General features: G+C 44.5%; 1 protein-coding gene across 3 annotated transcripts; it reads left to right on the top strand.

Moving 5' to 3' along the window:
* The first annotated feature begins 1,371 nt into the window (after positions 1–1,371).
* lrrc2 (leucine rich repeat containing 2) lies at positions 1,372–8,410 on the top strand. Of its 3 annotated transcripts, none has more exons than XM_046386589.1 (10): positions 1,372–1,659; positions 3,155–3,299; positions 4,024–4,139; positions 4,744–4,832; positions 4,913–5,069; positions 5,212–5,345; positions 5,787–5,932; positions 6,357–6,509; positions 7,061–7,242; positions 7,382–8,410. In XM_046386589.1, the coding sequence occupies exons 2-10, from the start codon at positions 3,163–3,165 to the stop codon at positions 7,429–7,431; spliced, it is 1,164 nt and encodes a 387-aa protein (XP_046242545.1). In that variant the 5' UTR covers positions 1,372–1,659; positions 3,155–3,162; the 3' UTR covers positions 7,432–8,410. The 3 variants fall into 3 exon arrangements, with proteins under 3 accessions (XP_046242545.1, XP_046242541.1, XP_046242544.1); XM_046386585.1 differs by having other exon boundaries at positions 1,376–1,659; positions 4,741–4,832; positions 7,382–8,409; XM_046386588.1 differs by lacking the exon at positions 1,372–1,659 and adding an exon at positions 1,687–1,777 and having other exon boundaries at positions 4,741–4,832; positions 7,382–8,409.
* Positions 8,411–9,507: the final 1,097 nt, after the last annotated feature.

Below are 9,507 nucleotides of genomic sequence, written 5' to 3' on the forward strand. Positions count from 1 at the left end.
CTAATGGGGGGGTGCATTTTCACATTAATCACTCCACCACACCCAAATATTTCCTGCCCATCCAGTAAGGGAATCGAACCGGCGACCCTCCAATCACAAGCAGCTTCTCCAACCTCCAGGCCACGGCTGGTCTGGTTGAAGCCGTCGCTGATCCCCTCCTGCAGTTCGACTGTCTGTGTCGGCTTGTGGAAGGATTCAGAAGGCTGTGAAGACCACAGGTGTGAGTCCAGGTAGAAGAGACGGCAGTGGACGGTCACCTGCTGGTCATGAAACAAACGGACATTAAACTGTTTGACTTAACTTCTTCACTTTCTTCTTTTATTCTTGTGTTTTCATGTCACTTTCTCACTGCTCTCCATATCAGAGTGACATGTTGTGCTTTTAACTTTTCTAAATGCACCCGACAGCTTAGTTACTACTTACTTTAGTAATTATTTTTTTCACAGACAAAATAGACAAAAATAAAGGTAGAAAACCTAATTTATTAGCTATTAATACAATAATCTACTGAGCTGAAAATGATAGACTATCTCACTGCAGTCTTATACTGTGTGCTACACTGTGGTCTGTGCAGCAGCGCCCTCATGTGGAAAGCAGCAGAACTACAGCAGGCTGATATTTGACCTGTAAACCAGAGCTGACAGCTCAGTCAAACAGCCTCAAATCACTGCACTTTAGGTCTAATAACAGGATAACAGGACTAGACCAGTGAGCAGCAGGCAGGATGTTGATTTGTTGATTTCTTTGTTTCCAGTGTGAATCAGATTGACTGGAGCTGGATTCCTGGACTGGATTCCTGAGGCCTTCCACTGTGTGAACTGCTGCTGCTGAACACACCATCAGTCTGTGAGCCCGTGTTGTTCCGTCTGTGCTTTGTGTTGACACACGGATGTTTAGCTGTTTGGATGCTTTCTGTACCTGAAACAAATAGCTCACATTTGTGAAACAATGTGAGCTATTTGAAACTTGAAAACAGTCAGGCTGTTTGCGTGTTGCTGTCGTCTATAAAGTGAGTTTGAGGAGTTCAAATGTTCATTTCTTTCGGGTTTACCGTTAAAATCACAATCAGAATCAAAAACTACTTTACTGCCAAGAAGGTTTTAACAAAAACATATAAAGACAAAAGCTACAGCAAAAGTCAAGAATCAAAATATGAAACAGAAATTTTCAATAAAAATGTGTCAAACGAAAGTCTTTTAAAGTGAGAAGAGCTGCACCTTGTTGTGGAATGTGTTACAACACTGACAAACAATGTGCAGGACGGAAAAACATGAAGTTTGTCCTGAAGGTGCTGCAGTTCTGTTGGCCCCTAAATGGAAAAGGTTCCTCTGCTGTACGGTGGCCCTGAGGGGACACGTCACACTCAGCATGTGTGACACTGAAACTGGAGTTCTGTTGTACACACAGCTGACAGATTACCACATCGGAGCTCGACTTCTGTCACTGGTTTTTCAGAATAAAAGCACAGTTTCTGATCGGATCCGAGCGACCCTGAATGCACCTCAGCTCTGATGCGAGCTGAACAGCAGAGGCTCTTCGTGATCTGACCGGCTTCACACCCACAGGAACATGAAGTCAGACATCCAGATAAAAGCTTGAATGTGAGGGGGGACGGGCGTCATGTGACACATACACACAGCACGGGTCACATCTCTGCAGGTAAAAATAGCATGTCTCTCTCACACACACACACACACACACACACACACACACACACACAGTCCGATCTCAGTAAACAAGCTGGTGAAAGTGAGCAGGACGTTAGCGGGACTCACAGGTAAGAACAAACAGATTCTTTGTTTTGTCCCAGCTGGACGTTAGCGTTGAGTCTGACAGCCACCATGTGAGTGACAAACAGAGAGGACACAGGAAGTCCTCTGTCCCGGAGGCAGCATTCAGGCAGATTAGCAGCTCTTAAAGTCAAGAAGTGGCTTCATAATCAGCAGGATGAAGTTTATCCTCCAGCCTGCAGATACGAGTGTGAACATGACTGATGACTCATGGGAAGTCGAGTTCCACCTCCTTCAGTTAGCATGTTAGCATTCCGCCTAGAGCCGTCTTTGATTGACCTGTTGGTGGCGCTACAGTCCCCAGAGTCAGCGTGGTTCTTCGTCTAGAGATCATACACATCTGAACTCAATAAGAAATAACAAAAAGCAGGTCTCAGCAGAGTCCACAGCCTCAAAGTGTCTTTTAGTCCCAGATGGAGGAGGACCAGCAGACCTGATGAGAGGAGCTCAGAGAGCTACAGTACGTCTCTAATGCTGTCTGACCCTGTAGAGCCTGAACCCTGACCCTAACCTGGGACTGGATCCTGAACAGGACGAGGCGTCAAGAGAAATCAAGATCAGTGTCACGAGACCGTTGGGATGTGCTGGTCTGAAGATCTGCTGCACCATTTTAGACCAAATGATCCAAAGATGTTCTGCTGAAGAGAAGGAGGTTCAGCAGTCAAGACGAGATAAGAGAATGAATTCCAGAGTGAGAGCTGGTCCAAGGTCAGAGCTGGTCCAGAGTCAGAGCTGGTCCGAGGTCAGAGCTGGTCCAGAGTCAGAGCTGGTCCGAGGTCAGAGCTGGTCCAGAGTCAGAGCTGGTCCAGAGTCAGAGCTGGTCCGAGGTCAGAGCTGGTCCAGAGTCAGAGCTGGTCCAGAGTCAGAGCTGGTCCAAGGTCAGAGCTGGTCCAGAGTCAGAGCTGGTCCGAGGTCAGAGCTGGTCCAGAGTCAGAGCTGGTCCAGGATCTGGGACTTCATAGGGATTTTCTGTTATTATTATTGCCTGCTCAATGGGAAGGCAAACAGAACAGCACATTTCCACATCCATGTGGCTAAAACATTAGCCGTTTCTCATTTTTCAAAGTAAAAGCCTTCCTGTTGAACTTGGTTGCGTCATCTGACTCAGGAAACATCAGCAGCCTCCAGCAGCCATCATGTCTGAGACTCTGCTGCATGTAGCTCACAGGATTCAGATCCTTCACTGAAGTGAAAGTACTAATACCACAAAGTAAAACGACTTAAAAGTAAAATCCCTGCATTAAAATGCTACTTCAGTAAAAGTATGTGAGTATAATGAGGAAAAGTACTCAGTAGTTTAAAATGGGGTCTCAATTTAGAGAAAGGAAACCTTGACGGCCTCCACCTCGTCTTCCTCTCTCCAGGAGCAGAGATGGGTTTGGAGAGGAAGCTGGACGTCCCGGTCTATGACCTGTCTGTGATCAGAGGGATCTGGGAGGTCCGAGTGAAGAAACACAGACGCAGACAGAAGAAGGAGCAGGAGAGGATCGAGAAGAGCGCGCTCACCAGGTAAGACGACCGCACCTGTGCAGCTACAACAGGTGACAGTGTTACAAAGTACATGGAGGAAGCACTGAAACTTCAGTAAAAGTAGCAGTATTACTGTGTAGAAATACTTGAGATGACATGAGAGTTCTCTTAAAGTGAAACCCACACACCTGGACGCCCCCTGGTGGCTGGCTGCAGTACAGCTCATAAACTCCTCCCCCTTCACGTGAGCAGATGGGACATGAGCCAAACTAAAAAACTCTAAAGTTTATGTCAAACAAATTTTTTTCCCCAAAGATGGTTTCTGTCACTTTAGGTTCAAGTGTTTGTTTTCTGATAAGTTTTAACTTTCAATAATACATCATAATTTATTTGTTGTTTATTTTTTTGTATTAATAGTCTGAATCTGACGGCTGCTCAAATGTCCTCTGAGGACAAACGAGCTCCACTAATTTGAATGTAAACAAGGTTACCAGTGGATACTAAAACTACTCAAGCTGTCGGTGAGAAGCAGCCTCACACACAGCTGACTGTGTGTCAGGGCTCATTTTAGTAATATGAACGCACAGACTGCTATTTATATCCCAACATCAGTGCTGTGCTACAACAGCGACAGCAGGTCAGCGTCTCGCCTGCAGAAGGTCACGAGTGTGGAGAACCAGCAGAACATCCAGTCTGCATGAAATCTGATATGATCTTCATATGAAGCTGCAGGTGCTTCAGTAACACGTCTGTCTGTGTGAAGGATCGACCAGCAGTGGCAGTACCGGATATACTGCAAGACGCTGAAGACTAATGAACTGGACCTGCTGCACAATTACCTGGAGAGAGCTACACTGAGTGGAATACAACCTTACACAGGTAAACACCGCCCTGCACAGGTGAACACACCTCCGTACAGGTAAACACACCTCTGCACAGGTAAACACATCTCCGTAGAGATAAACACACCTCTGCACAGGTAAACACACCTCTGGACAGGTAAACATCACCCTGCACAGGTAAACACACCTCCGTACAGGTAAACACACCTCTGCACAGGTAAACACACCTCCGTACAGGTAAACACACCTCTGCACAGGTAAACACATCTCCGGACAGGTAAACACACCTCTGCACAGGTAAACACACCTCTGCACAGGTAAACACACCTCCGGACAGGTAAACACACCTCCGGACAGGTAAACACACCTCTGCACAGGTAAACACACCTCTGGACAGGTAAACACACCTCTGCACAGGTAAACACACCTCTGGACAGGTAAACACACCTCTGGACAGGTAAACACCACATTGCACAGGTAAACACATCTCCGTACAGGTAAACACACCTCTGCACAGGTAAACACACCTCTGAACAGGTAAACACCACACTGCACAGGTAAACACCACAGTGCACAGGTAAACACACCTCTGCACAGGTAAACTTGCCTGTGTTTGTTTGTTGTTGTTTACCTGTCAGAAGAGGAGCAGCAGGATCAGAAAGACCAGCAGGATGAGAGGGATCCGGAGCAGAGCAAGTTGATCTTCCAGCTGAACGGCGAGCGTTGGAGGGTAAGCTAACAGGCTCGAGACGAAGTCACCTGATGTTCTTCTGTATGAAAATACCTGGTGGTACGTGGTTATTTCTGCAGGACTTCCCTCGGGAGCTGCAGTGGATGACCTACCTGAAGGAGTGGCACGTCACAGGGACAAAGATCCACCAGCTGCCGGACTACCTGCCTCAGTTCACCCAGCTCACCGTACTCGAGATCCCCAAAAACGCCATCACCGAGCTGCCACCTGAGATCGGTGAGATTTCATTTTGCTTCCCAGTTTTCCCTCTTTGTTCTTTAACCAGAGTGTGGGAGGTAGGAACTCCGGACTCCCTGCCTACGTTACGTTTTTTACTCAGCGTCTGTTACTGAAAATCAAACGTGTCTTCTGTCCTCAGGCAGGCTGACGGGCTTGAAGGACTTAAACGTCAGCTACAACCGTCTGACCAGAGTTCCTCCAGAGCTCGGAGACTGCGAGGGTCTGGAGAGACTTGAGCTGACGGGAAACCACCTGTCTGAGCTGCCGTTTGAGGTGAGACGGAGCGGATTGGATGAACCGTGAACTGATCTGATCAGACATTTGACTTTATTTAGTTTGACAGACACTGAAAGATCAGCAGGTGATTTTATTCTTTTTTCTATGGAATAAAATTCATTCTACTCAGAGCAAAGAGTTCAGCATACAATCCCAACAACAGCAAACCATTTCAGTTTGTGTGATTTAACGTGTTAATCAGTGAGCTCTGAGGTGTGTGCAGGTGGGCTTTAAGCTAAGCTAAGCCAAGCTAAGCCAAGCTAAGCTAAGCTAAGCTAAGTTAAGCTAAGCTAAGCTAAGCTAAGCGGCTGCTGACCGAGCAGTAAAATGTCAAACTGTCCATTTAACTGCAGAACGCTCTGCGGTATTGATGAGTCGATGTTTTGTTTAGCTGATGATGTCACTGTGGTGATGATGTCACTCTCTACCTGGTGTCAGCTGAGCAGCCTGAAGCAGCTGCTCCACCTGGACATCGCGGAGAACAGGTTTGTGTCGATCCCCATCTGCGCTCTGAGGATGAGCAGCCTGCAGCTGCTGGACCTGAGCAACAACAGTCTGACCGACCTGCCGCAGGACATGGACAGGTAAGTGATGACATCAGCACCACCTGTAATCTGATTACTCCGTGTCCTCGAGCAGACCTCAACTCATAAGGAGTTTTTCTTCCCACTTTTGTCATGTTGAACATTAAGACTGTGACTCATTAAGACGTTTTGTCTTCAGCATCTTTGTTTTGTTTTTAGTGAATATTATCATTAAATATCACAGACAAAAAATGTCATTTATATAACAGTGAGTTTCACAGCTCAGAGGTGACAGCATAGCAGCCAAAGCCTGCTTCCAGTCTGTATGCTAAGCTAGGCTAACCCATCAGACAGTAAAAGAATAATTACTTTAGGCACTCTCGTCTCACCGTTATTTATGCTTCAGTTGTACATAACTAACCGTGTGTGCATAAATATAATACACAGGTGTGTGTGTGTGTGTGTGTGTGTGTGTGTGCTGCAGGTTGCAGCAGCTGGTCACCTTGTTCGTACATAAGAACAACCTGTCTTACCTCCCTCACTGCCTCACCAGCATCTCCACACTCAAGATGATCGTCGTGAGCGGCGACGAACTGAACTGCATCCCGACCCGACTGTGCAGCAACCCTGACATCAAGTACACGAACGCACCATCACAGCAGCTCTGACATGTTTACAGTGTGAGGGCTGGACAGCATTTTAACACAACACTCAAGGACAAGAAACAAACACACAAATCAAAAGACTAAAGCATCCCTTCATGTCTGTGTGACCGAAATGATAGAAACGCTGACCTCTAGTGGCAGAACGCAAGAACTGAAGCCTTGTGGGCCCAGAAGTGAACCTTGTGGAGCTCAACATGAAACTTCTGTTCTGACTGCAGAGTCTGGCTTGACTGATTTCCCATTAAGCACAAAATGTTGTGTGCATTTGCTTGTTGGACTAAATTTATTTGTTTGTTTAAATTTTTAAAGAATACGTTAGCGTCACACAATTCTGCTTTATTTGGTTGATTTAAGTTTGGAGTTTTAAAAGATAAAAATACAAACAGCAGTGGTGAATAAACTAAACTCCATGTGTACCAGGTCTAACCTGGTCAAAACACTGAAGTCCAGCGTGTCCTCCTTTGGTCCCGATCGCTTGTTTCTCACGTTATCCTGCCTAATCGTCTCCGCTGTTCGCCGACAGGTTCATTCGACTGTACGACAACCCTGTGAGGAGCAGTGAGGAGAAGGAGGAGGAGAAGAAGAAGAAGAAGAAAGAGAAGAACAAGAGGAGGAGGTGGAGGGAGCAGAGAGGAGCGGAGGAGGCGAAGGACAGCGGAGAGAAGGAGTTCATCGAGGCGTACGTCAGCTCGCTGAAGGACAGAGGTGAGACTCAGGTGTCTTATCCAGTTCAGGTTCACTTCAGCCGACCGTAAAAGTCAGCGTTACATAATCTGCACTGGTAACAAAAACTGCTCTGAGTTTAAATGTTAATGTTGACAACTGGCTGTTTGTCCCACACCAGACACCGTCCCCTACTCCACCACCAAGGTCTCCATCTCCTGTGTGCTGTGAGGAGGATGAGTCGACAGTCTGACTGAAGGATAAAGTGACTCAGCACTTTCCAAAGCAGCATGGAGGCGGATGGATGTGTTGTACGAGGGGGATACGGGAGTCAGGTGACATTATGAAAACAACAGTCACTTTTCTAGGCTTTGGCAAAGTTTTAGAACCCTCTAAAGATTACAAATGACTTGTAAATGAAAAATAAGAGCTATAAATGAAAAAAGACATTTCGTTTTTGTCACAGTTTTGGCACATTTCACTAAGACTTCAAAAATCCAAATTTTTATTTTTACTCATTTTTACTCTACTGTCATTTTTAATATTTTTTTCTTTCCACAGCTCCAGTTTTCTCCTCTATTTTACTGAATGTTTCTTTTAATATTTGTTTTCAGAAATAACTTTTCATTCCAAAATCAGATTTCCAACATTTAAGCATTTATTGATAATTTAAACCTTAAACTTGGCTCCGAGCTTTTTGTGCTTTTAGAAAAGTTCGTGTTTGAACGTCAGCTCTTTGATTTGCTGTTCTGACGCGTTTGTGGTCTGCGTGATGATTTGAACGTTTTGTTTTCTCTTTGTGGACACTTTATGGATGAACTGAGCGTTTTGGTGTGAAAGTTGTGACCAAACAGAAACTGAAGCCGATTGGACATGAAAAACTGAGTCACAGGTTTAAAACTGAGCTGATTTTTGATGTTTGTTTGTGAAAGTTGACTTGAACAGAAAGATTTCTTTTCAAAAATCTAATTAAAAGTTATGATTTCTGCATTAAAACATAAAAATGATTTTATTCCTGTTTCGATCCTGTCGTTTTCTTCAAAATGGAGAAAAAAAAAGTTTACTTTTGTCATTTTTATTTGTTGTAAACCATTCGTTTCTGGACGACTCTTCAAGTGGTTGTGCTTGTTTTTAATCATTTATTTATTTTATTCAGTTTTAAAGTTATAATAAATGTTGACTGTTAAGATTCACTTTTGTTCATGTTGTCTGACTTATTTCAAATACTCACATCACTGTAATAATAAACCATTTATTTATCAATAACTAATGAATATGTTTACCATAACTAATTTATCATTTAAAAATAAAAAATAATGAGCAGGTACTCAAAATAAAGACAAGTCCGTGTTTTACTTCCATACATTTCTCTTTATTAATATTATAGTAGATATTATTCAAAATTATGTTCTTGACCAGATAAAAGAAAGCAAACGCACAGCACAGACGCCACTCAGCGTCTCTTTGTTTATCGATAAAAACGGATATGAACATGAAGATCGATTAGAGGCACGACTCGAGAGAAAATAAAGTGCAGCGATCAGAAAACGTCCTGCATCGCGTTCACTGCGGGCGTCTGCATCGTCACTCAGCGTTACCATCAGCTAAAACTAAAGTTTGCAGTAAACTTACAGATTCACGTTGAGTTACGAGAGCTGACGTAGAAAAGGAGTTTAAAAAGCTTCACTTCATCAGTCCAGTGGCTGCTGTTCTCTGTGGCGGCCATGTTGGCGCGTCGCGTTCAGTCGTGATCGAGAAAAGTACGCAAACGGAAAATCTTTCTGAACACAAAACCTTTTGTCTCAATGAACTTCAGTCAGTAATTTCAGATTATCAGCCAATCGATTAACTGCTGCAGAGTGAATTACCGATCGACAAAAGGAGCTAAAAACAGTTTAGTTCTCACCGTTTACAAAATGCGGATCAACGAAAGAATCCGGAGTGATGAGAAAAACTTTACGATGACACGTGAACGCAGCAGCAACATGAAGACCAGAGAGACACGGCAGGAGTTCATCACACTGCAGTGAGAGCTTCACACCGTAGAAAAATATACTGCAGGTCCAACTTCCTGTTTCTGACATAATCTTTGAGAAAGTGACAGAAGAAGAAAATCAAATATGAGACGAGATTTTAACGAGCCGACAGAGAGCTCAGCGCTTAAATAAAACTAAATTTACAGATGAAGACCGAAGTCTGAAGGTCGAGCGTGACTTTTGAAATCTGAACAAGGACGTCCGTCCTCCCGTGACGCAAGACAAACCCGCGGTGGTTGTGCTTCACGAAGCCCTCATCATCAGGACCCTG

Source organism: Scatophagus argus, chromosome 4 (assembly GCF_020382885.2).
Source record: "Scatophagus argus isolate fScaArg1 chromosome 4, fScaArg1.pri, whole genome shotgun sequence".
Taxonomy (NCBI): domain Eukaryota; kingdom Metazoa; phylum Chordata; class Actinopteri; family Scatophagidae; genus Scatophagus; species Scatophagus argus.